Here is a 27,776-nt window from a genome sequence, read left to right as displayed (position 1 = left end):
TCATGCCTCCCTGCCGCCCATCCCATCATCACGGTCACTGTGCCTCTCGTGGACCGCGGAGATCAGCATTCCAAATAACCAATCAATATTCTCCCCCTGAAGCGTGTGCAGCGCCTCCAGGCCAGGAGGGTGCTTATGGGGATGGCGAGGGCCAGATTTGCTCCGCAGCATCCCTCCTCTTGCCTCCCCATCCAGCTGGCTGGCCCCTGGCTGGTGGAGTTCCTGTGGGGCCAAGGTCAGCTGGGCAGTGGCTGAGCCTCTTCCCAGGTCTTGGGCTTTCCCTGGGCCCTGCCAGCCCCCCCTCCCGAAGTCTGAGCAGCAAAGCATCCCAGTTAGTCAAACTGCTCCTCTGTGCTCCTCTCATGTAACAATAGAAGGTATATGTTTTTAAGTTTGAATTACTACTATATTTAACAGGACATTTTTTAACTGATTAAAATCTAGACATTGGGTTCCTCTCCAGCAAACTTTATTCTTTTCCTTCCTTCTTTCCTTTCTTCCTTCCTTCCTTGTCTTTTCCTTTCAGCATCCATATGTCATTCGTTTTTAATTGTGTGGACTGCATGTTTCATGTGTCCTGTAGCAGCTTGGAAAGTCTCATTCCTAGTTATACTCCAGATGGGTGTTCCCCCCCAACACTCCCTTTGCTTTAAATGCTCTTCTGAGTTGCTAAGGGATTCACCTCTGCTTTGCGATTGGTATCCTTTAAATATTTAATATCACTTGGGCTGTGAGGATGGGAATTTCTTTCTCTTATTTCCATTTCTAGGCCACTCTTCTGTGGGCTGTTCAAATAAATATGTGGATCAGTTCCCTCGGAATTTAGCCCTTCACCTAGTAGGTACAGATTCACTGCAGAATATAATTTGGAAATGCAAACCCAGAAATCCTTTGGGGGCACATATTCATTTCAGAGTTTACAAAAGCAAGTGGTCCAAGTAAGTATACCTGTAAAAATAGATTTGAAAAGCAAAAAGAAAATGAGCCACAGCTGATAGAAAAAGCAGGGGGGGAAAAAACCCAGTTTGGTGGGGCAGATCTTGTTCCAGCTATATGATGGGCAGGAAGGATAGTCTCCAGCTACAAGCCATTTCTCTTGGGTTTCCTCTCATCCCGAGTGTCCTCTGCTCCGGGACTAGAAGCTGTTGAGATGCTTGGACCAGCCACCCCTGAACAGTCATTAATTCAGTTTTTCTTTTCAATTCTTTTCCCCTACAACAGTTTTTCTTTGTCCTGGACTGCTGAAAGGAGTTTACCAGAGTGAACACTTATTCGAGTCTGACCACCAGTCGGGCGCCTGGTGCAAGGACCCTCTGCAGGCCTCTGACAAGATCTACTACATGCCCTGGACGCCATACCGGACAGACACACTGACAGAATACTCCTCTAAGGACGACTTCATCGCCGGGAGGCCGACCACAACCTACAAGCTCCCGCACCGGGTGGACGGCACGGGGTTCGTGGTGTACGACGGGGCTTTGTTCTTCAACAAGGAGCGGACCAGGAACATTGTCAAGTTTGACTTGCGGACCAGGATAAAGAGCGGGGAGGCAATCATAGCCAACGCCAACTACCACGACACCTCTCCCTACCGCTGGGGAGGCAAGTCCGACATAGACCTGGCCGTGGATGAGAACGGGCTCTGGGTAATCTATGCAACAGAACAAAATAATGGCAAAATAGTCATTAGCCAGTTGAACCCTTACACGTTAAGGATTGAAGGGACGTGGGATACTGCCTATGACAAGAGGTCAGCTTCTAATGCCTTCATGATCTGTGGGATTTTGTATGTGGTGAAGTCTGTGTACGAAGATGACGACAATGAAGCCACAGGGAATAAAATAGACTACATATATAACACTGACCAAAGCAAGGATAGCATGGTGGATGTGCCCTTTCCAAACTCCTACCAGTACATTGCTGCTGTGGATTATAATCCCCGGGACAACCTCCTGTATGTATGGAACAACTATCACGTTGTAAAATACTCCTTGGATTTTGGCCCACTGGACAGCAGAGCAGGTAAGGGGTTTAATACCAAATCATAAATCTTTCTGGTTTTTTTTTAATATTTATTTTTGTGTAAAATTGAAGTACACTCTTGTCTTACTGATCTGGTTGAGTTTCTGCAAATAAAGCCCCACCACAGACCTATAATTGTTATTAAGACATTAATATGTGCAGATTTTTTTTTTTTTTTTTTGGTCTTCGTTGAAATGAAGTGGATGAAGGAGTTATCTACACATAAGTAGCCTGAAACAGTTTCCAAATGCCCATGCTTTTATTCACAGGGGTAGCAGTCTTTTCTCCTGAATCAAATTTCTTTCGTACATGATCAGATCATTTTCCCTTCTGCAGGAATTTTGACAAAACAAAGCGTGGAAGATGTTGTTGCAAACAGCTGGAGGAAAACTGCCTGCCAGTTTAAATTACTTTGTTTCATTAAGCTGGGGGAGTTTTTACTTTTTAGAGAAGCTGAACCTAATTGAAAATGTGAGCATGCACCCACAAGTGTGTGTCTGGAGACAGGAGGAGAATCAACAAAATCCTCTAAATTCTTGCTTTATTTTCTGTAAAGTTTCTCTTTCTTTTTTAAAGCATTTAATAACTTACTGTGATTCACTATACTTTATCTTAGAGGATCATCTGGCCCCCCTGAGGTTTCCCAGCTTTTCCACCTTTTTTCCTGTTAGAAATTGTGCTGGTAGTTACTTTATGTATATTCCCGTACCTTTATCAACTCCATCATCATTTTGCAATTATAAAGTTGCCACTTTACTAGTAACAAGACTAAGCCCGCACTGTGGTCAAGCTTGTATGATGCAAGAATTTCCAAACAGGATTTGCTCAGTGGTTTTAAATGGTTGTTACTGTAGTGATGTAGTCATAGTATCAGGTAGTTCCTGTGGTAGACTGTGTACTTTGAAAGGCTAAAAAAAAGGCAGAATTAATATAATTTGGACAGTAAAGTATTCAATCCATTACATGGCTTTTTCTGAAACATTTCTTTTGTAAGTAAGAAACTTGAAAGTGGGTGAGTGGATTTAAGGCTTTAGATTGCAAAAGAGAAGTGAAAAGGTTTGTGTTGATGAGATTTTCTTTTCCTGTGTGCAGCCTGTTACCCATATAAAATGAAAATGGATCAAGAGATGCTGAAAGAAATTGTGGGTATGAAAATCTGGGGAGGGCTGGAATAAAAGTAGTAAACTGGCAGTGAAATTGTGATTTTTTTACAAAAATGTAAGGAAGGGGAGAAGAAAATCTTGAAAAAGCAGATGAACAAAAGCTGAATGATTGTTAAGGAGTAGAAATATTTTCAATGACGTTGACCTCTTCAAGATCTCAGATGAGTGAAAAATGAAGTAATACTTCTCCTCCTAACTTAATGACAACCATGTACTTTCTGGGTGGTGGAGTGAAGCAGAGCAATTTGTGAGCTATTGGTTATCCCCAAGGAGTGGAAATCAGTTGCATCCCTTCCATTTCACAGAGTTTCTTTCCTTTTTAGAGAATTATTTCCAGGTATTATGATGGACTCTTCACTGGTACTTTTTCATGTAGTGACCCTTGTCAGTAATAGCATCTTAAAAAAAAAAAAAAAAAAAAAGCTTTAATCAGTGATAAAACCTAAAAAAAGGAAAAAAATCTATTAAAAAAGGAAATTGTTCTCCCTTTTTTCGGTGTAAGATGGTAAACTGGGAGAGTAGGTAAAAACATTGCAGGGGGCTGAAAGCCTGTGAGGTGCAAGGATTTGATTTATCTTTGTGTCACTCTGGTTTGAAGCCACTCACTCTGGATGAGAATTTAAAATCCCTCAGTACCTCAGATAGGAAGCAGAAGCAGTTCTTAGCTTTGAATGGTGGGCATGAGAGAGTTAATCTGGTGTCAGGGAATCTGGTGAGCCTTCTCTGACATTCCCTATGTGCAAATTTTGTACAAAGCTTTGTAATATGGATAAAAGGCTGAATTTTACCTGTGGTTTTCTTCTCTGAGAATTGTCAGGATTTCCTTTCTGGCAAAACTGCATAAGGATCCCATTACCTCACTATTTCACAAGTTTAGAGGACTTTTGAGAGGTCTGCTCTGACAGCCACTGAATTTTTTGATGAGAAAACTTGGATGGGCCAAGACATTTGAAGAAAAAAAACTTCACTAAAGGAGTTTACTGCTCCATTACCCACATGGTCTGATTAGTGGGAACAATTTTTGATGAATCAGTGAAACAGAAGCACTGATTTTGAGTTGCACAGGTGAGAAAATAGTTGCTTGACATCAGGCTTTTTTGCAGAGAGGAGCCAGGAGACCAGGTCTGCATGATACTTTCCCAAGTTCCATACTACCCTTTTTTTTGGGGGTTAGCACCAAATTTCATGCTGCATTGCTTTACATGTAACACTAAATACCTGATTGGCTTAAACCCTGCTCCTCCACCAAAGAGCAAGAAATGAAGCTGATACAATGCTGGGAAAGCAGTGGAGAACCAGGATATTTTTATTTGGGTTTGTTTAGTTTTTTTTTCCTTTTTTTAATGGAGTGGACTGTGGATATGTGTCTCTCTTCTCTTCAAAAATCATCAGTGTTTCTTCATATTAGAGACATGTTCATTGCAGGCATTTTCCATGGTGTTACAATTTGAGTAGCAAAATTTGTAAACAATACCAGTTTAATTAGAAAATAAAAGAAGGATTGTAAAATTGATGGGTTGAACATATGGGTTGTTAAAAAACAATTAAGGGTGAAGTTTTAGAAGAGCTCTTAAAAGCAAAAATTGGTCATAACAAGAAAAGTGAAATATTTAACTACTTAAATAGCCAGTAACCTATTAGAAATCACTTGCATCATTCATTTCAGGGATATCTAAAATAAAATACAGGTTCTGGAGACTGCAGTTCACCTAGAATCAAGCATTTCCAGTCTTTCCCAAACTGTTCAGAGAAACTGGGAGTTGGCAGGAGTTTCTTAATTCATAGGAAAGGCAGGGCTCGCATCTTCTTGCTGTTCACAATGTGGAAGCATTTTCTGTGATTTTTAATTAAAGATCTGTGCATGTAGGTTTGGAGCATATTTGAGATCTTCACTGTTGCAGAGCCTCTCTCAGCTACTATATTAAAAAATGAGCTTTTACTCCTTGGAGAGAGAGAATGTCAAATCCTGGGGTTTCTGTGCTCAACTTCTGCAGCAATTGAAGTTACCAGGGAAAACAAAATATTTTGAAGTGCTAAAAGCTGAGTTTAGCTGATCTTGAAGCAATTCAAGGTTCTTGATGGAATTAAACCTAACTGTTCATTTTTGTCAGCAATGAGAAAAGCTGCATTTTAAGGTTTTACCCTGCTCTTTTTTTTTTTCCTTTTGTTTGGGGTAGTTTTCATTTATCCCAACAGTGGTTTTGAAAGCAAACACTCCTCAGTGTCTGCAAGTCCCAAGAAACCTATCATTAATGTCTGCCCTCAAGAAGTGAACTTAAAGATACCAAAAGCCTTTGAAGTGTATTTTCTTTGAGCTGATTTGCCTTAAAATGAGCTTTTTGGAGGATGCTTCTTCATAAATGCTCCTGAGGTTTTGAGTTATTTCTTTGTAGCTTCTATTGTGTTTGTGAATTTGAAGTGTTAGTAAGGATAGCTCTGCATCTCTTCTCATTCTTCAATAAGTTAAACCCAGAACAATATTCAGGTTATTTTTTATGTGTCCTACCAGACATATGCAGAGAGGGAAACAGAAGGCTGTAGTGACAGGATGAATTTTTTCTGCAACCTAATCAGTTGATATTAGGCACAGAGTTACCTGTTTTAATCATTATTCACTTATTATACATTCTGTGCAAATCAACACAAGAAAATATCAACAAACTTTACTCTCCAAAAGGGTGAAGTGCTCCCATCCTGTTTCCCAGTGCTGTGCTGCATGCAAACACACATCTCCTGCCTGGACACCAGCCAGGGGTTCCTGGGCATCACAGAGACCACAAGTTCTGTCTTCTAAATGTAGGAGGTGCCCTAGTGCTGGCAGCTCTTGCCAGGGCTCAGGATATGCTGACTGAGCATTTAGGTGCTTAAGTGGGGACTGGAGTATGTCCCATATTAGAAAAGTCCAGGGAAGAACTTGAACCAAGTTAAGTATCCCTTTGTGCATATTTTGGCCTTGGATGTCCCAGCAGCCATTCCCAGTGACATGGGACACACAGACCTCCTATTTTCAAGAAGGTATTTTAAATTATGTCCAGCAGACCGAAGCATTACCATATGGGCTGCTCCATGGATGTGTGAAGTTAATAAATAAATATGCCCAGTACATAAGGAAGATGCTGATATGATCTGTAGAACTTCTAATACAGCCTAAATGTGCTTAAGTGGCTTCTGCATGTTTCATGTTAACACTGTGGACAGCCATTCTAGTAATCAAATGTGATACAGAAATTGCATGGATATCTGTGATATTTTAAGAATCCCAGAGGGTGCATGTCAAACTTTTATCTTCCACATTTTTTCAAGTATTGTGGGATGCTCTCTTGACATGTGATTGCAAGTATTTTATTCAGTCAGAATGTTTGGGTTGTTTTGTGTTTTCTCTTCCTGAAGCAGTTTCACAATGCAGATAAGGTGAACCGTCTGTCCTTATAATATGCTAATTAAGTGCATTTGTGTCTTGGGTAAAAGATGTTGCAGTATGGTGATGAATAAGGACTTTAAACACATATGACACCTCGTTAAAATATAATTTTCACATCATAAATCTGAGGCCTTTCCTTTGACAGCTGAGTAATGTGGGTAGGGGGCAGAGCAACTTGAACATTTCAAAGCTGTCCCAGCTCATATGTAGCTGGGAGCTGCTTCCTGCGCTGCTCGTCTCCGATGCCCAACTTCCTTGCCAAGGAGCGCATCAAAAGGGCTGCAGGATCTTAAATCCCACTTGTGCACAGGATATGAATTGCTATCGCTTCGAGAACTTATTGTGATAAGCCATGTTTGCTATCTCTGAAGTTGAATCCGGGCTGCATTTTAAAAGGCTGGCTGTGCCTTTCTGATGAGCAGCTTCTCCTGGTGGACAAAAGCCATTTTTAGGGAGCTGCTGAGTGTTTAATTGCTGCTTCTCCTGTGTTTTTACTTTCCTGTTGCTTTTCTCCCACCTAGGAGCATCCCTGACTCTCTCAGTCCTGTTCCTGCTCATTGCTTACAGTGGCAGCTGCTGGTTGCATGTATTGCTGGAGGCTTTCAGAGAGATAAGCTCTTGGAGCTTCTGCTAAACGTGTAGTGCAACTGGAGCCCTGACTTTTATCCATCAATATCTGCCCACATATTCATGTTCCATTTAGTCAATGAATATTTCAGTCCCTTTTTGCTATCTCAGGCAAAAAGGGATGTCTGAGTTTGGAGGTGAAAAAAGCAAAATATCTTTTACAATAAAGAGGCCTTTCAGCCTACTTTTGTTGGGCAGACAGTACCTTAAGCTCAAAGGGACAGGGGGACAGTGTTGCATTCATACTCCATTTTGAGGCCTGGTCTGTCTCTTAATTTTTATTCTGTTTTAAATTTGCCCTCTTTGTAAAGCAGTGTCTGAGTAGAAAATGATAAAAAAGCATCATACCACACTAGAATTCTGAAATTAGGGATTTTTGTTTTCTGTCTGGAAAGCTGGAGTTTGAGCTCTTTTGTCTACCATTTCACAAAAAACCCTTAAAAAGTGCACTATTCCTCAGCTTCAAAATTCTGCCTTTGCAGAGCATGTCATAAATATTAATACTGTTTGGTTAGCACAATGGGATGAACTTCAGCATCTCTTCAGTACAAATAAATATGTGGTTGCTCCTCTTTCATAAATAAAACTACCATGGAGCAGCAGATAACTTTACCAGAGTTGGAGCAGCCTTCCTCTTCCTCAGCTCACTGCTCCTGCTCTGAGGCACCTGTTTAAACAACCCTGAGAAAATGGTACAGCAGACCTAACCCATCCATGAGCTAAACTGGGATACTGCTGTATCCTCGTAGGTCAGTTGCTGCCATTGCCTATATCCATGGGCTGGGGTCCTGTTCTCATGGGAGTGCTTGGGGACTGGGCTGGTGGACAGCCAGGATGGTTGAAGGAGGGGAAGGGCAGGAAGAGACAAAATGATTAAGCTAAAACTTCACTTTTAAGCTTCAAAACAAAAGGAGGCCTGAGGCTTCAGCACTTCATAATCCTGTCAAACACTGTGAGGGGGAAAGGACCTTGCCAAGAACGTGTCTGAAAAGCTGAGACAGCTGTTTCTGGCAGCAAGCATTGGATGCAGATAGGGGGGGTGATTGCATAGGGAAAAAAGCATTAACTGCCAGTGAAGGATAGTGTATTTTCCTCTTCTGCAGAGAGCTTCTCAACGTGAGGAATCAGCCTCAGTAGTGATTAATTGTTATTTCATTGAGTTTGAGACCACCGAGTCATGCTGACCTCAACCATGGCTCATCAGTCCACTTAGCACCAAACCCAGCTGTGAATGTGCCAACACTTTGGGTTAGAGCTGTTTGCCAGCAGCAGGAAGCAAGAGGTGACACATAGCAAATGTCCAAGGCTGCTTTTTGCAGAAGAAAGGGACTACATTGTGTACTAGAGACAGCCTTTGAGTGTTGAATTTTTAAACATGATTTTAGTGATTAGTCCATCATTTGTCCCTTAGCTAGCATATTTAGCTGGCTTGTGTGCAATGATGGGGGTCTGCATGGGTTTGGGAGTTTAGCCCAAGAGACTCCTAAATGTTCTATTTTTGAGCTGTTGCCTCTGCCAGCTCCTTTCCTGCCTGCCCAAACCAAGATTATAATGTGCCAGGCTTTTTCTCAAGGCATTACCCTCTCAATGCAGGTCACTTTTGTGCACCTCGAGGCCCTGTGTGGGGCAAACACCTTCTGCTCCTTCTGGTTCTGGTATGGCCTGACTGCAGAGCCACTAGCCTGGCTTGGGACACAGTTATCCTGGATTTGGTTTTTTGCTACTGCATTTTTGAAATGAGCAGCCTTTATTCCTGTTCCCCACTGAAAACACCTCCACCATGGTCGCTCACGGCTCTGGATTGCTCTCCTCCCTTGTGTGCCACTGATTGTGTTTGTTCTGGAAATGACTAGTGTAGTATTTTTAGCAACACTTATTAAGACTCGTCTCCTAAAGTCTGGTTCAGTGTTGCTAATTAACTTCTTAGATGCCACCAGCACTCTTCAGTGCTGCTTTGCCAGGTTTTCTTTCTTTTTTATTTTTTCTTTTTTTTTTTTAACTGAGAAAGCAGATATGGATGCCGTGCCATATTCTGCTTTAGAGTCAAAGCAAGGAGGGGAGTCGTATGCCCTTCTTTCTGCCTTTATACTTGAGTTAAAGAAGAGTAAGAAGCTCTTTAGGAGTCAGCTACAAAATTGGGGAAGCTTTAAAGAGCCTTCCCTTGACTTCAGGCAGTTGTGGTGCTGTCCTTGGCAGGTCCCCATCCTTCAGATCCAGCAGCAAGTCAACTTTTCAGAGGTATATCAGTGCTGATACGAAGCACTGACATACCCAAGGCATGTATGAAGAATGGAAGGGTCAGCATTATCCTCATAAGTCCAGCTGAACTCTCATGGTAGGGTTGGATTGGATTGATTACTGATAGGAAGGGAATTTAGGTTGAAGGAGCAAAAAGAATCTTGGTAGCTAGTTTGAAGATCTCTACATTCAGGGAGAAATGGGACTAGCCATGAAGGGCTGTGAAATGCCCCTGAAAGGGGAGCACAAATTAAGGAAAGCAAGAAGTAGTAAGCACTTCAAAGCATTCCTTCTCAAATTGCATTTTGTTATTAGTAACTATGCTAAAGCAAGAGAGTCGAGTTGTGAAAAAATCAGTAATAGAAGTGTTGATTTCTTTCAGGTGAGTCCACCAGGTGTGCAAAAGTAAAGGTTGATAAAGTGAAAAACTTTCTGGGACAAAATTCCAGAAGAGTTTCAGCTCAGCTTTTTTTCAGATAAATTCTCTGAAGCTGGTGGGAGTTTGGGCTAGAGGATCAGAAGTATGCAGTGGATTGCTGTTTGCCGTGGAAGGAATTGCATTTTGCCAGTGAGAGGCCCTTTGACCTCCTGATTTGTGTCTGAAGTATCCAAAGAGAATATATAAATTGTAAGCTGGAACAAATGGTAAATATCCATATGAATTTAGGTTGCAATAGCTGCCTTACATTTTAATGTTGAAAAGGTTATTTTTTAAGGGTGTGTTCATGATTGGAAGGCAAAGGAGACAAAAAAGGCTTAGGTAACAAGATGTGTCCAAGAAAACAATGTCATGATTGTTCGCTGTAACAGGATTTCTTCACTCTAAATAGGATTTTTGCTTGATTAAAATGTGCTGAGAGGAGACAGGACTTAGGGGAAGTTTCACTGAAATACGGGACTCAGTTTGAAGAGACTGGCACTGAAGAGGGAAAACCGGCTGTTTTATGTTACGTAGCTCCTCGGGACTGTTTTCACAAAGTACCACCTGCTTGAGACTCAAAAGGGAGGAGGAAAAAAAAACCAAAGAAACATCAGAGCTAAAAAGTATAGAAGTTATACAGTGGTCATGACAGAAGATGGGAAAATCAGCTGCCTTTATACCAGTTTGAGCTGGCTTACTGGGGTGCCATTCATGCTTCCCTCAAATAGCTGGAATAAATTAACACAACCACTGGAGAGATGAGGCATTAAGCAGCTCTGCAGTTCTTTTTCATCTGTTGATGTTTGGGACAGAGACAGGGGAAGGGTTGTCTAAGCTGCAGGCAGAGAGAAAAAGTAAAGGCAACATCAAGTATAGACATGCCAGCAGAGATGAAGTCTCTACCCCACTCCTAAGGTCTTTCCAACCTACCATGTGAAGAAAAGCTTTTGTAAGCCCCCATGTACCAGCCTTCAGTTGCTTCTCTGTGTTAAATTATTCCCTCTATCCAAGGCCTGCTTGGAGGATGCTGTGGCTCACTAAGGTCGATCAGCCTGCATTCATGTGATGCTTTGCACTCTTGTACTGCCAAATTAAACAAATGACTGGTGATGTTACTGTGAACACAGAGGCTTCAGGGAGATACTGAGGGAAAACTGCATGAAGAAGAAAAGAAAAAAAGAGAAAAAATTCTTTTTTTTTTTTTTTTTTTTTTTTTTTTTTGAGGGATAAAATATATTTGCTTGATAGGAGCATATTGAGTACCTTGGTAACATTAACTGCAGGGAATATTGCTGGCCTTCTCCTCCCAAGTGCATGCTTTTCTCACTGGACAGTAACTGCCAAGTATTTTCTTGATGCAATATTGAGTGTGTTACAAGTTATTCACAAGAAATATCCTTGGAATGACTGGAACAGATTTTTTTGATAAAAGCGTTGTGCTCTTCTCCATGGCAAGTATCAGGCTGAGTGAAGGATGCCATCACCCAAAAAACCAAGCCAAGGTGGAGAGTGCTCTGGCAAGTGTCTGGTTGATTTGTACAGTTTAAGGTGAACATTCATCCAACATTCTGTTGGGAGAGGTGCCCATGGCTGGTGCCTTGCTTGTAAATGTAAGTTCTCTTTATGGGTAAATCAGGCCTCCTCCTGAGCTCATTGGGGAGTAAATGAAGCTTTTGGGTAGCCTAAAACTGCATGGTCAGAACACAGTGTTGTGTAAGGCTGCTATAATGTGTTTTTTTATATAAATTAGTTCAAATTGACTCTGGTATGAGGAGTAGAACAGAGAATTAAATTAGATTAATAGATTTTTTAAGACCAGAAGGGACCATTAGCTCATTTAGTCTGACCTCTGTAATGCATTCGATTGGATTTCATCCGCTTCCTCTTCTGCTGAGCCTAATGACTTGACTTTAACTGAAGTGTACCTTCCAGAAAGGCACCCAGACAATCAGTGCCTCACTTCACTGAGTGCTTTTCTTGGTTGGATATTCTCTGCTTCAGTTAAGAAGGAAAATAACATTTGCATTATAAATGTTTTGATTGTGCCTATTTGCACCATCCATAAAAAGGTAAAAATGTGTTTCTTGAGTTGTACTCTTTGGACCTTGTTCAGACAGTGCTCTGGAGGTTGCCTTCTATGGGAGTAAATGGTAGGTCTGATTTTTTGTTTTATTTTTTTTTTAAGATTTTAGAAACTTGTTACTGAAATGCGAAATGCCTGAATAGACCAAAATAGCAAATAATTCACTAGCAATGAGAAAATAGCTTTCTGGGCACTAAAATCAAGAAAGCCTTTACTTTCAGATGTGTACTTTATGATGAGTGCCACTAAATGTGTGTGTAAACTCTGTTTTCTAAGTAAAAGAAATCACCAGTCTGCAGAGCTTGCATACTGCTCTTATAACGCCAATTCCATTTTTGTTTGAACAAGAGTGCTAGGGAGTGACATTTAAACCTTGGAGTTTGTCATCAAGTTATAATTTTCTTCTTGATGGGAACATCTGTCCATGGGAAAGGGCAAAACCTTGTTCCAGCAAAGGTATTGAATAAGGTAAAAGCAAAGGTATTTGCATAAGGTATTGAATGACTTAATTCCAAATGGGAGTTCCGATTGTTGGCTTGTCTTTTTTTCCTGCTTTTGTTTCCTATTCTCTTTTTAAAGGAGTGTGTACTGTAAAAAGGATGATGATGCAAGGAAATCAACTGTAGAGGATACAAGAAGTAATTGGGTAATTAATTAATTGTGTTAAGAGTCTTGTTAACACTAGTTTTTTCATGGCAAGATATACTGGCAAATTCTGGTGGAAAGGGGTTGTGATTTTCTTAATATGCAGACCTAAATTTCTTGCAGTCACCAGTGCCTTAATTTAAATTGAAATATGATTTTTTCCTTCAAACACCATGTTTTACGATACTTTGGATAAACTTCACCTTCAGGCATTTCTTTATGGTTAATAACCACCTGAGAGAGACTTCATCAAGGCTGTGGCTTTGTTAGGTTGAGCAGTGTGAGGATAGGCATGTATCACCCTCTTTTCATTGGAGTGAGGAACCCTTTTAATGGGCATTTATCAAGGAAGGCTAGGGAAGTCCTCCCCCTTTACAGAAGAATTTGTGACCAAAATGGTCCTGTGCATTTTTGGAAGTCATTGCCACAATGTTCTTGACAGAGTAAACATAAGCTGTAACCAAAGAAAAATGATTGGAATTAGCCAAAATTACTGCAAAATCTTGTTGAGGCTAGCTGGTATAGGACAGTGCCAGTGGGAGTTTTGGGCTGTGGGTTTCCAGGCAACCTGATTTGTACCTTCAATGTCACAAGCATCACTTTGCTGAACCATGGCCCCTATGTGTTTCATTAAATCTCCTCCTTGTGACATCTTCTAGGGTAGGGGGAAGTGATATGAAGTTTCCTTCTGCAGTTGGTTAACGCTTAGCAGTGAGAAATGTCTGTTCTTTAGTGAGTAAAGCCAGAGCTGTAAAAGCAGGTCCTCTCCAAATGAAGCTCTTGTTACAATGACCTGGTTGTCCTCTTCCTACTCCAGTTTGAAAGCTGATTTTAAAATACCAAAGGAATAATCATAAAAAACATGACATGCATCAGTGCATTTCTCTAATTCATCTTCCCTGGAAACCTTTGGACCCTTTTGATAGGTAATATGTAAGGAAAGATGACAGCAAGGGAAGAGGAGGGCTAAGGCAGCCTTTCTTTTCACTTGGAATCCATAGGAAACAAAATAATAATTTTGCCTGAAATTAGAAGAAAGGAGAGGTGGTCAAGTTTTAGGAAATCCTTTAACTTGTGAGGCACAGACTCTGGCCAGTCACTAAAGGTGATACTTCCCATAGCTGGCATAACTGATTGAAGTGACATCTTTGAGGCATTTAGTAAAAGTTTTTGTTTCTTTAGAAACCTGTAACTAAGTCCTTTGGGTGTTTCCTGAAATGGTGTCAATGTTTTCTTGTCCCCTCAGGATCTTTATAAACTTGAGTTGTTGATTATATAAATCTGTTTTACCTGTGCTGGGCTTGTCACTCTCCTACTGCAAGCGATTGATTATTGATTTTTAAATTTTTATTTTTCTTACTATTGCATATTTAACAATAAAACTAAGTAATGTTCTATTCCCAGCTGAGTCTCCAAGGAATGCAACTGTTTCTCATTATAACAGGGGGGAAAAGCAATTAAATTTTGATTATTTTTCTCTTTTGCCAAAATATCTTCACACAGTGCAAATTAAATAAAACTGTTTAACCATGACAAGCACTTCTGCCGATTAATCCCTGAGAAGTGAAACTGGAAAATGTATGCCACACACAAGCAGGCAGTCACACACGGATGCCTGGAAAAAAGAAACCCAGAGGAGTCTAGGACAAGCATGAGTTAATCAGCCCCACAGAGCCATGAATGGGAATTTAAGCGATGATGACGTCCCTACCAAAGCTGATATGAGCTCTTTGAAGCTTTTTTTTTTTCTTCTCTCTTCTTGATACTCTGAAGAATCTTTTTCCCTTCTGGCTTAATTGCTAGAGATTAATTGGAGTTCAAGAGCTCAGTATTTCTAGTAGCCTTTATACGAAATTTAAGATGGGTAATTTAACTTTGAATTGATTTTTTTTTTCTCTTCAATTTGAGCTTTTAGTATGTGCATATTTTTATCTTGGCTACACTTGGGTTTCCTGAATTACAGGCAAGCTTACCAAGAGATATTCATTAGACAAATGTGTTTATTAACAACATAAAATTTGTTGTACTGAATGCCTGAAAACTGGAACCCATTATTAAAAAAGGAAATATTTTAGGCAATTCCAGAGCATTAAAGAAAAAGTTGGTCTTGTCTACCTGGATTTTTATATACCTGTTTTCATTACCTATTGAAAAACACTCGTGCCTTTTGCATGGGCTTCCAGGTCAAGATTAGCCATGTTCGTCAATTTTAGCAGATTAAAAGGCCAACTTGAAGTCAGTGGCCATGTCCCCAGGAAGCAACTCTTCCCCAGAAAAACCTTGCCTCACTTTTATGGGAAGGTTCTCAGGCATCTGGAGGGCCTGTAAAGTGGCTGCTGACTTGGTAAAGCCATGGCTGCATCTCTGAGATGTTTATTTAGGTCTGTTTGCTGTTCATCTTGTATCTGAAATCAAACATTGTAGCTTCAAACATGACTTGTATGAAGCTACTGCTGTGGGGAGCACTATTGACAGTAGTGCTGTGCACACTTTAGATGTATAGATACATAGATATTTGTGTGTTGATGAGATATATTTGAAAAAGTAAGATTTCCATGGTAAATACACATTTGTTCTCACGGAAGACACAGACAAAGGACATTTTTTTTCTCCTTGGATGAAGCTGTCCCAAGCAATTCACATAGATATAAACATTTGATAGGCTTCCCTGACTCAAGACATCTAGATATTATACAGGCCTAATTAATTTGATTTTGCACATCACTCCAAATGCAATATAGGGAATTGATATATTTCTATCGCTTTATCTATTTTCTGTCTGATAGGATCCTCTTTTCTAGGCAGGACTACATGAGCTTTGGCAAATCAGTGAAGGTTCTTGGCTCTGTCAGCATCAGCTGGCCAATACCAGCCTTAGCAGGAGACGAAAAAGGCCTAGACTAGACCAGAGAGGGGCAGTAAGATTGTGAGGGAATGGAGAGGTCCCAGAATTAGGCAAAATTTCCTGTAGTTTTTAGTGAAGCAAAGACTCAGTTCTAACTCTGACACGGTTAGACTGTCTGGATTTGTTAGGCAGTAATTTGCAGCCTCTGATGTTTCCAAGTACACACATGCTTTGAAAAGGAAAGAGCATCAGCCTGATGGAAATTCAGAGAAAGATTTTCGCAGGCTGGAGAGGAGTTGTCCAGGTGGCAGTAGTTGGGGCATTGCTGCTCTCAACCTCCTCCTTCTCTATCAAGGTTGAAGGTTTTTTTATACCACGCTGGGGATTAGATGTAGAAAAGTGTACATTTAAGCATAAAACATTTTAGTATTACCCAAGGGAAAAAAAAATCACTTCTAAGGAAATGAAACTTTTGATGGCCTTTGAGTCAATATTGTGTGACAGTCACAATCCTTTCAATAAATTTCAGTTTTTTCTTCCAGGTTATAATAAAAATATATCCTTGTACATCATAATTTCCTTTGGTGTGCAGGTTTTTCTGACCTGTTCTTTTTCTGGTACGGACTGACATTATGGCCCCTCAGCCTTTCCAGAAGAATGTGCTGTTGATTTGATCCTTGGATCCCTGACTCATTGCATTTTTAGACAGAGCAGGGAAATTGTAGATTATCCACCTAGAGGGGATGTAACTAGGAATATTACCTGCTTTTCTAGCTATCCCTATGGCTATATCATGTCTGTTTCATACATGAAACTATGTTTCTCATAGCTCATAACTTTCATCTGCAAGTAGGAAATTTTGGAAAGACTGGGCAGTGCTTGCTGAACTGCCCAAAGAGTCTTAGGTTTGCTGACCACTGGGTAATAAGATGAATCACGCATCCTGCATTTTGCCTTGGGAGAAAAAGGAGCAAGCGTGCCTAGCAAATTACTGGGTGATTTACTTATTTGAAATTCTGGGAGGGAGTCTTTTATCTTCATAAATCTCATGTTAGAATGCATTTTGTAACTCTGCCCAGTGGTGATATATTTGTCTATATAGAAATCAGTGCCTTAGCTGTGCCTAGGGAGCAGATCTCTGTGTTTCGCCCTGGCTGTGTTTGATAGCCAGACTTAACTAGGATTGCCCCGTGTTTATTTATCTGCTGAGAAGAAGCTCTGTGTTTCATTTGTGTTGCTAGATGCTCAGGCTGAGATTCAGCTCCTGGCTGGAATGGAGGGGTTGGCATTTAGCAGGGAGTGCATCATGTGCCAGGTTTTCTGATGGTCGGGTGCATCATGCTAAGAACAAACCAGTGAAGGGAGCTGAAACACTCAGGAAAATGTCACATGCCAGGGGTAGAGGGATGACAGAGAGGTGGCCAGTGGAGTTAAATGTCAGTATGGCCTTTTTTGTGAGAGCTAAGCACAGAGGACTTTAGTTAAAAATCACCCTTGGTGCCTTTCCAGGGTATCTCTCTGAATAAGAGGCAGGAATGGATCCAGACCCTGCATCTTCTTGTGCTGGGCTGGATTTCTTTCTGAATTTTCTGCCATTCTAAGAGCTTGCTTTTCCACTTCATATTGTGGGGTCTTCCTCTTCCAATTGCAGTCTCACCTGAGTGCTTGGATGCTTGCTGTTACCCAGTCATCTAAGTCATCTTCAAACAGTCTTGATATTTTCTCATTTCATTGTATCCCACAGTAAGGTTATCACCTGCTTTTCTCTGTGCATGTTAGTGCTGCATTCATAGTATTTTAAATTGAATTCTGCACCTTTAGTCTGAAACTAGATGCAGACCAGAGCACAAAGGTTTTGCTGATATCAAAGTTTGTCCACACAATCACTGTCAGCAGCTTATCCTTTGTTAAACATACTGATCAGTTCTGATGTTTCCAATGCATTAGTTTGCCTCTGACAGTATTCTTAGCTAAAATTTGAGCAGCAGGACTGCTAACCTAAAATGACCCTAAGTTCTTCATCTTGGAGACCTCCTATTCAATGAAATTTTGGTAGATGATCGTTGACTTGGGGAGATTATAACAGAATTGCGAAGTTCTCCTTTGTCCTGTGCCCATTGAAAATGTAAGATGCATGAGTTCACTGGAAAGTATTATATTAGTTCAGAAAAGCTTCTGATCACAAATGGGCTAAACTTTATAAACAGGCTTGAAGACCCTTGCCAGCTTCTGGTGGGCAGAGGGTAGCACCGGGTATCTGTTTTGCTACCTTTTTGCCCAGCTGCCCCTAGTAAGAGTCCACCAACACCTTGAGAGAGGAAACCAGCATAGAAGATGGGTGCTGCTGCTGGCTCATTGCTGGGTTGCAAACCCTTGTAAAGTGTCAGTTTTTGCCACCCCACACCATGGCTTCTTCCCAGCTGAATGCAGTTCAGTACTATTTATATCACAGTCCTGTCTGAGGCTGGAGAGGGCTGGCTCCACATGGAAAAGTGCAGCTCTGCTGAAGGCAGCAAAGTTGCAGCCATTTGCACCACCAAAGGAATTGGTCTTTTGTCTTGTCATCTCTGCAGCCGCAGGGCATGCTGCTCCTTGCTTGCTTAATTGCCAGTTTCATCAAAACTTGACTTGCTGTTTCAAATACGATTTCTCCTGCTGAACACCTCAAGCTGTCTCAGCAGCTCTGTGTGTGTGTTCTGTGCACACCACGAGCAGCTAAAATGTCTGGCTCTTGTTCAGGGTGCCATGACTCCAAGCACACTGCAGCTGCCCGGGTGCTGTGGCTGTACAGTGATGTTCTCATGCCCAACTAATCACTAACTTCCTTGAGAGGTTATCCCAGCATAGCTGGTAGGACAGAGCACACATCTGCTCCAGTGTCAAGTCCAACAGCCTGACCTCTTTACCAGATCACCACCAGGAGTTTGGGCTTCTGGGAATGTGTTCTGCTGTCATTTTCTAAATGCCCTCCAGAATACACACATTTCCACAAGGACAGCTCTACAATTTGCCCTCTGAAGTGTCACTTCAGGGCTATCGGCGCAGTGACTGCATTGTTGAGCTCAGGTATGGTTTATCCAGAGTCTCTGTGATCACAGGATTTTCAGTTCTGCTGAAATGTATAAAAGTCATCTTGCATTTTTAAGTGGAAAGAGCAGCTTTAAAGTATAAGTCCTGAAGACTTTGAGGCACAGCAAAGAAAAGCCTAAATCTGTAATATTTATTATTTATTTTGGTTTTTATTTTCCTTTGGTTTAAAAGTCCAAGGATGTAATCATAGAATTTTGGGGTGCCGCTACTGACTTGTACATGCCTGGGATTGAACATGAAATGTCTTCCCAGCACTGACTTTTGAGGAATGTCATTTCAAACATCTGAAAAATGAGGCTTTTTCACAGGTGTTTTTTTTTCTTAGCTGTCCTGGGTGCTCTAAGCTTGTTCCAGTCATTTGTAACCTTTGTAATCAGCTTGACTGGGTACCTGGGGACAACCAGCAGCCTTGCTCATCCATCTTCTGAAGCGGAAAGTGTAGGTATTTGCCCTCAATCCACAGCACAGATACTTCGTTGCCCTCCACTTTTTCTTTCTTCTTTTGTTCCCACACCTTAATGAAAATCTCTCAGTGTTTTCTAAACCCCTGCTTATCCTGAGCAGAAAGCCAACTTTGTGTCAAATAACAGACAGCTTTCAATCTGGCTTCTCATCTTTATGAAACTAATTGGAGATTTTTGTCTGGTGTCTTGCAAAGGAAAAGCTTTCAGAGGACTTGCTCCCTGACCATAGGGACACAGGATTGGATGCCAAGGTCGCCAACCTGCTGTGAAGGTGTTCTTGTCCTTTTTGTGGATGCATCAGGGTATGGCTCTGGGGAGGGGGGTGGGCCTGGGGCCTTTTCCCCTCCCTCTATTCCTCCCCTCTGTCCATCTTTGCTCCTGTTTAATTTGCCTGGAAATAAAACCAGCATGATTCCTTAAATCCAGTAACTTGAGAAGGAAAACCCATCTCTAATTAGGACATCCCTGAAGGGAAAGCACAATGAAAGCTTGAGCTCCTGCACAAAGAAGTCACCTGTGCCAAGGAGCTTTAACACACTTTGAAAGGGCAGACTGGCATAGGGAGCAGCACAGCCACCTTCATCAGTGGCATTCTCCTCCATCCACAGGGGCTGTGGAAGGGAGGTGAAGTTTTGCCTGAGGCTTGCCCAGTATTCAGCTGGCTTGCTTGAGGACTTAGAGCTAGATTTAGAAAGCTGAATTTATACTGTTCTGAAAGTGTCACTGCCATGGTGGGGTCACAAGTACTTCCACACTGTAAATTTTCTGTCTTTATTTCTTCAATTTATTTTCTTTAAGCAGATTATGCTGCATAAGAATCCCTCTGCAGCAAGTGGGCTAGTTTGTAATTCAAGTTACTGAAAGCAAAATATTCTTTTATCAGATGCTTATGTACACACAATTCTTGTTGTAGCAGTCACCAAGCCATTCAACCAATGTTACTTGGAACTATTGTGTCAGTCAGAGCTGGAATAGCTGATGTACTCATACTGCATTCAATCCCAAGGTGCCAACCCAGAAATCATAGCTCCCTCTGAGTGTGCCCAAAGCCACTGAGTGCTGTTAGATATAACCCTACAAAAGAAGCATTAAACAGGGTTGCTCTGTCCTTTCTCTGATCCAGGTATTAAAAAGCATGTCTCTATCCTGGGCTCCTAAACAATGAGATGGTCATTACTGAGACTCAGTGTGAAGCTAATTCTGTAAAAGTTAGAATCCCGCATAGGTCAGATGCCTAATCAGAAATACAGGTGGTCTTCCTTTCTTGCTTACATCACAAGAGGGTGAAGAAAGAGCTTCATGTCCATGATAAGAGGCCAGGTTGCCCAGGTAATTGAAACTTGGATTTGTCAGTTCTTCAGTAAAGAGATTAAAAAACTTTTAAGTTTCTTTGCATTTAAGAAACTTAAATGCAAAGTTAGCCTGTGAGAGGAAGTTTAACTTGAAGTGGTGGCAAATATGTAAATCTGTACATTCATTAAAGCAACTAAAGGGCTGTAGTCAAAGGGAAGAAAATATTTCTCTTGCATTGAGATTTTGGGTGATTGTGTTTCAGAGGTGATAGAATGTATGACTAAGGACAATTTGAGTGTTGTCTGTTGTAAAGGAAAATACTCTAAACTAAAGCTGTCTATTAACTTCATAGCAGCATATTTTACTGCAAAGAACAGGAGCCTGAAGCAGAACAAGCTGAAAGAGTTTTCAACTTGGCTGAAACACACAACCTTTTAGGTGTACTTTTCAGACTCTGTGGTCTCATTTTCAGTCATGCTATATGTTTCCTGTAGTCCTTTGGAGGGTCTGACAGGCACATCAGAAGTGATGTAGTCTAACAGCCTCTTCCCCTGCATGTATGCAGCTAGATCCTTGGGATCAGGAAATTTGGCAGCGCCTCGGGACCCTTGCCCAGTGCTGGCAGACAGAGCAGTGCCCCCAGCAGACCTGTCTGCTGCCCTTGCAGAAGGCAGACATCCAGCAGGATTCATACAGGGCGAGGGAGGCTCAGGCAAGAATTAATTTGTATTATTCAAGGAGTACCAATCAGGAGCTTATTGTTCTAGGCAGTGTGCAAACTTATAATCAAAACTATCATCCAAAGGCCTACAGTAACATCATGGGAACTAAGATAAGAATAATCCCGAGACATGCTTGAAAGACCTTAAGAAATGCAGGTCCCAAATACAGAATATCTGATGCTAAAAAATTATATTTGACCTTGTATGAAGCATCTGATCTGTAGATGTTGGCTGTATGAACCTATGTTCTGTGCATAGTTATTCAGAAGTCTGTGAGCTGTTGCAGTTTCTGACCCATTGCAAACTTCATATTCCCTGACCATGAGGAAATAAATAAGTGTCGAATGACAGCATGAAGGGAACAGACAGTAAAATCTTCTATGTCATTCCTGATCTGTGAAGGAATGGAAAGGGACACAATGAAGTTTATAAACTCCATGGTTGACTTTACCAGAAGTAAAATTCATAAGCTACAGACTTGAAATCTCTTTGATTCTACAAACCAGTAATTCTGCTTCACAGGTCTTAAAAAAAAAAAAATGGCCACACTGAGCATGGGTTTCCTCAGATGGATAAAGAGGAAAAATGAACATCACAATGTTTTGATACTTAACTCAAAAAACTAGAGAAAGACCCTATAAGCACAACAGCAGTCACCAACTTATAAAACTATGTTATATGCAAAGGTGAAAAGAGTGGAGAAACAACAAAGCACCAAATTGTCTTTGCAAAGCACTTTTGGGCTGCTTGGCATTGCTTCACTTTAGAGGACTGGAGATTTCTGGAGTTCCCAACTGAGGTGATAGAAAGAGATGCTCTTTTACTGACTGTGACAGGAGCATGCTTAATCTTGGCTATAAAGTGGTAAGAGTGCTCCCAGGATTTGGCCATCAAACATTGTATTCAGAATTGTCACCGATGCAGAAAGGTTACAGATATATTCACAGCTAGGGACAAGGTTTAAAAATGCTTTGATTTCATTTTCTTTGGGCTGAGGAAGGAGAAAATTATTCTTAATGATTATTTTTTTAAAAATCCATAAGGCTTTCTTTGGATGGCTGATCCAGTAGTGTGCATGTTACGGGCATTGGAGATAAACTCAGGCCTATAAGTTCAGCTTCCTGTGCTGTTTGTGTCTGCACCCAAACTGTATTGACTCTGTCCTCAGTGGCAGTCAGAAAGTCCATATGCAGTTACTATATAGGTGAATTAGGGAAACTGTTGTGTTCAGACCCTGTATCTGCATGCAATGGGGAGATGCAAGAGACTTCTGAGACCTTCCTCTTCCTCTCACATGTTTCTCCATCCAGCTAGGTTAATGATGAACAGTGCAGCAGAAGCAGACAATCCCCCTTCTTCTCCCCCTTTCCCTGACATTGAACTGAAAACATGGATTCTTTAGGAGGCTTTTGATTGAGAGAGAAAACATGAAAACAGAGAGGAAGTCTGTCAGAGTTGGATCAATTTGCCCAAACAGCTCAGTTTTTCAGCTGACAGCATTTTAGCACTCAGAGGGGAGTTGTCAAAATCTCTCTACAGGCAGTCATGTCCTTCACGCTGAGAAATACCTTATATTATCTTGAAAGATAAGAAAGAAGAAAATAAAAAAAAAAAAGAAGGAAAGACAAGATGGCTTAGATTCCTGTTCTTTTAGGTCACAGAGCATAATACCAACTCTTGTTTCATTTCTTCATCAAATTGTGTCGTGTTAATCTCGTTTGCTGCTTGATCACTCCCTTTGAGATGGAGACTGTCCCCTCTTGCAGTGTCCCGCTGCACCACTGCTTAGGCTTGGCAGCAGGTGGGAATGCAGAGCCAGGCAGGCAGTACTGCCTATCCCAGGGCTCCTGATGCAGATCTAAAGAAGTGATTAATGCAGTTAGGGTGCACTGACCCACAGGGAAAGCAGATTGCTCATCTTTGCACTTCCTTAATGAGAGCAGTTGATTAAGAATACCTGTAATGAAGAAGATGCTTTTATGCTTTGTTGTCTGATGGCCCTTTCTGGGCTGCAGTTGTAGTCAGAAACCCATGGGAGATAAGATTTAAGGTTTGCATGGGATATTGGCCACATAGCAATGGAAGATGGAGCTGATGAAGCTGGACAGGAGGATGCAGGTTGAGAGGCAGGGAATCAGGCCTGTGGTGAATTGGGAGCTCACAGCAGAAGTACAGGCAGTACCGGGGAGGTACAAGGTGGAAATGGAGGTCGTGCTACACATGCAGAGGTATAAAGGTTGGAAAATAAAGACAAAATTGGAGGGGACATCTGCTGTAGGCTATCACAAATGGAGGTAGGGGAGAGTGACAAATTCTTGGACCACATCACACAGTATCTGAAACCATGAGACACTTCAATTACCATCTCCAGGCTGGTGACTCACAGATCTACTTGTCTGCTCTGGACATGTTTCCTACCTCATAATCCAGCATCTCAGCTGATTTCTCCGACAAACCCCCTAGATGCTTTGTCACTGAAATTTAAGCTCAGCATGGCAAGAGCTAGTGCCCTATTTCTTCTTCTGCTCCACTGCTCCCCTTTCTGCATGAACAAGAGTGGCATAAGCAAGAGAATGACAGGGCTGTGTCCCATGTTCTGCCTGTGAGGAGTTGTGTGCTGTAACACATTTGGCTTTCATTAAACCCCTTGACCTGGAGTTGCTCTTTAAATTATGCTGGCAGGTGAATTTAAAGCTGTCTAAAAGGCAGCGAAGGAAGGATGCAATTGGTGGGAGTCTCCCTGGGGCAAATAGATAGTCTGGTGTGGGAGTGGAGGGGTTGTCCAGATACAATGCCACTACTGTTCCCAGATGTGGCTTTATGTTATGGTTAAAATGATAGCTGTCCCCATCCCACCCCTGGCTCTTTTATTGTTGCCCTTTCCTTTGCTTCAGATCTGGCACCACTGCCACAGCAGCCTGAATTAGTTCTGCTTATGGAGCCAGTGGAAAACTAGTAATTATTCTTTTCAGTGGGGCATTTTCCATCAGATCAGCTCTACCTCGCCCTGTGCTTGCTTTAATTGCCAGATCTGCTCCAAGAGAGAAGGTGGGAATGCCTGGCCATGTCACAGAGAAGAGGAGAGTGCTGTGAAATGGTTCAGCTCTAACATGAGGCTACAGACTTGATTAAGAGCTGCACCCAGCTAAAAGAGATGGGAGAAAATAAAAATAGTCAGCAATATTCCTTCCCCCCAAAGAAAAGGAAAACTAAAGCAAAATCTTCTGATTATGAGATCTGCTGCTCAGCATCTGATAGTGTGAGGTGAACAGCCCCAAGGAGATATGTTTCAAAGCAGTATAAGGAATGATTTTGCCTCTGCAGGAGATAGACTGGATGGCTTTGGCTGGGTTTTCCCTAAACTTCTCCATCCCAAGTCTTTTCAGGCACACCTGTGCCAGAACAGGCTGGGCTTGACCCACTAAGGAGATAGGAGGTTGGGAACGTCCCGTTTGACTTCTGGGGCAAGAATAGAGTAAGGACAGCAGGAGCTGGCACAGAGCTCTTCATATCAGAGTCAGTGTCTGAGAGGTGGCTAAAAAAATCTCGCTGGGTTTTGCTGTGGTCACCATTGCTAAACCCGCTCTGGGTGGTTTGTGACCAATATTTGTCGTCTGCTCCAGGGCTGTGAGGACTGCATTGCTCCAAATCCCTCTGTTTTCTCTGCACCAAAATCCTCCTCCTCCTCTCCCATGTTTTTCAGTACAGGTGGCTGATAAATCGTATTTCATAGCAGAACAAGCACATCTTGGAGGGGAAGAAAAATTCAACATGTTGCGTTTCTTTAGCCTGCTGAGCAAGCCTGTGAGGAGACGAGCTCAAAAACTGTGTAGGACTGGAGGTCAGGTCCCTTCTTTGGGCACTGGGGAAAGCCAGGCCTGGATGCAGCCTTCCTGCATGTGCTGCCATATGGCAGGGGGACAGGGAAGACAGGAGATCTTTAACACGGTTTAATTATCATAGCATATGTGAAATATTTCCCAAGTTTTTTAGTTCTTCTTCTTTCCCAGCCTTTATACCAGGCTCTCATAGCCTCTCATAGTGTAGATTTTGGGATATGCAGTGCAGGATGCAGAGCTTCACTGGAGCCAAGGTGCTGCTAAATTCAAATGTTTTGGAAGTCCTTACCAGAAGGATGAGGTTCACCTGAAAACAAATTATGATGATTGCACATCAAAATGAGGAATCTTTGTGTGACTTTAAGAAGTCTCATTCACCTCTGACTTCAGCTGGAACATGAGTTTCTGAGTCCTAAATACTTCTTGGAAAATACACATCTGCCACTAGTGAAAAGATTCCGGTTGCTTTACCTGCTATAATATTCAGGTTTTAGCCCATTCCTTTGGCATTATTTTTGTCCTTTTTTTTTTCCTGTAGCTCAAACCTGGCCTTGGTGCTCTCAGGTAATGGCTGTCACATGAGGGACCTCTTGGTCATCAAAAAGGGTCATTCTGATGTCCTTCCTCTCTCATGGTTAGGGCTGTTTGTTGTGACAAATTAAAACCCGGAATAGTACTACCTCAGAAAAGTTTAGGCCAACCTCTGCTCATACAGGTGTGCTGCCAGATGCTGCTTTTGGATTTGCATTTAAAGCATGAGATGCATATGTGACAGGGACTTAGCCAAACATCTCCCCAGTTTACTCCTTTCCCCACATTCTTTGACCTTTCTTCCTCACATCCAAGGTCTTCTTTGCATTTGCCAGCTGCCTTGACTCAGCCTGGAGTTTGCTTTAAGTACTGGGAAGCTCAGCCATAGCCCGTTGAGGCTGCTGGTGTTGGTATCCTCTGTTTTCAGCAGGCAGACGTGACCAGGAGCCAGCTGTCCCTCATGGAAGCCACAGTGCAGGTACCCTACTCTGTCCTGCTGCAGTGCCTTTAAGCTTGTGATAGTTCCTGGTATGAAATACAAGAGGCAAAATAGTAAGGGAGCAGCAGTAATGTATTCTGAGAGTTCCTCTTGGAAAAGAGGGTTCTCTTATACTCAGAAGCATCCATGGCTTCGAGGGAAGCACGGGGAAATGACTGTGGGAGCAAGGGAAGAAGAGGGAGAGCGTGAGTTGCTGCTACCCTAAGGAGTTAAAAGGGCATTGAGAGATGAAAGAGAGATGTACAGATGAAAGAGAGAGACTCCATAAAAGGCCATGAATAAATGAAGCAGTGGACAGAATCTGTGCTAACTCTGACATGTCTGAGGAAGAGAATGGCTTTATAAAAGCTTTATTTAAAAAGAAAGCTTTTAATGCAAAATGGAAAAGGGTGGGCAGTGAGGGAATGGTGTTTCGTAAATGAAAGGCAGACAAAAAGGCTGCCAGGAGAAGTCTGAATATATGCAGAGTAATAGGTCTGAATTAAATTTGTTTAATGGCATGTCAAAAGAGTTTGTTAACAAGCCCACCAGCTTTTTAATTTCTCTTTTCATATGTTTTTATATGTGCCTACATATTATGGGATTCAAAAAGAGGGGAGAAAAAGGACAAGAAAAATATTAACTAGTTTTGAAAATGAAAGAGGATGAGAGTGATGATCTAGAAGCTGCACTCCAACAAAGTGTATGTAGTCCTTTGCTAGCTAATAAATTGGATTTTTAAAAAAATCATGTTAACATTTACAGAATTACATAAATGTGCCCAAAAAGTAATGTTGTATTTTATAGATCAGATCATCACAGACAAACTAGACTGCTTTTAAAAATTATTCTTTTCAGTTACATGGGGAAAAAAAGCCACAGCATGTAAAGAATATTTTACCTGTAGAGATATTAGTAAAATTGTCATTATGTTTTTCAAGACTTTTCCTCAGAATATGTATTTTGTGTACCTAGTATGTGTTCATCCTATTGTTATTAAAAAAAAGTAAAAATATGTGAAGAACTGAAATCAAAGGCTCAGGAATGGATGGGTGGTTTCATGGGTATTACCTAATTAATGATCCAAGCAAATGGACTAACAGATGAGGGGATTAAATCCATGGAGATGCCTGCATTCAGAAGTGCAGAGAAGAGGGGGTTTAGGAGAGGCAGTACCTGGGAACACGGGTCATCAGAGATACCAGGACGAAATTAAATTAAATCCTCTGCATGAAATGCTGACTAGGTTGTCTAAAAAGGATCTTGGGAACTGGTGAACCTGTGGAAGACAAAAGAATGCTAAAACAGGCTGGAAAATGGGTGGAAATCAGAGTAATCTGACATGACAGCAAAAAAATGTGTTGCAGTGATAGCCTCTGGGTAAGGACAGCAAAGAAAAGGGACTCTCATCCCTTGAGAACAAAGAGTCTGAAGCATGTTTGTTTAAAAAAATATATCTCCTGGTGGCTTCTCACTGCTGCTGGATCTGAGTCAGGCGTGGGGCAGAACTGCAATTCACGTGCACAACTGTCCATACCCACCATGGGCACTGAGCAAAGGAGCAGCAGGGAAAAGAGAGAGCCATTCATTCCAGTGACTGTGGTTATCTTCATGACATCACCAGGGCTTTAGGAGACAAGTCATCATATGTTTTAAAAAGCCTTATTTTTAACCTGGTAAATGTTGGTGGGTTTTTTTCCTTTGTTTGGGGGTGGGGGGGCGGTTCGAATCATTCAGTCTTATGTTTTCTCTTCAGGTTTTCTCTGATGGAGAATCGCAGGTAGAAAATGAGCAAGGGTCAGGTGGAAAAATTTCCCAAGTGCACACATGACAGTATGCATTGTACTCTAGAGAAATCAAATGTCACCAGCACTGGAAATTTGGCCCAGGATAG

The 27,776-nt window shown here is 41.6% G+C and overlaps 1 protein-coding gene across 28 annotated transcripts in view; it reads left to right on the top strand.

Moving 5' to 3' along the window:
• Positions 1-27,776, top strand: part of ADGRL3 (adhesion G protein-coupled receptor L3) — a 490,120-nt gene that overhangs the window by 315,960 nt on the left and 146,384 nt on the right. For all 28 annotated transcript variants that reach the window (XR_010998235.1, XR_010998234.1, XR_010998236.1 and 25 more), the window contains one exon: positions 1,222-2,022. Coding sequence is in view for 25 of the 28 variants with exons in the window: in XM_068187649.1 (XP_068043750.1) it covers positions 1,222-2,022 (801 nt within the window). In the remaining 3 variants the exon portion in view is untranslated. The remainder of the gene's footprint in view (positions 1-1,221; positions 2,023-27,776) is intronic.

Source organism: Anomalospiza imberbis, chromosome 4, assembly GCF_031753505.1.
Source record: "Anomalospiza imberbis isolate Cuckoo-Finch-1a 21T00152 chromosome 4, ASM3175350v1, whole genome shotgun sequence".
Classification (NCBI taxonomy): domain Eukaryota; kingdom Metazoa; phylum Chordata; class Aves; order Passeriformes; family Viduidae; genus Anomalospiza; species Anomalospiza imberbis.
This window is presented reverse-complemented; position numbering and strand designations above follow the sequence as displayed.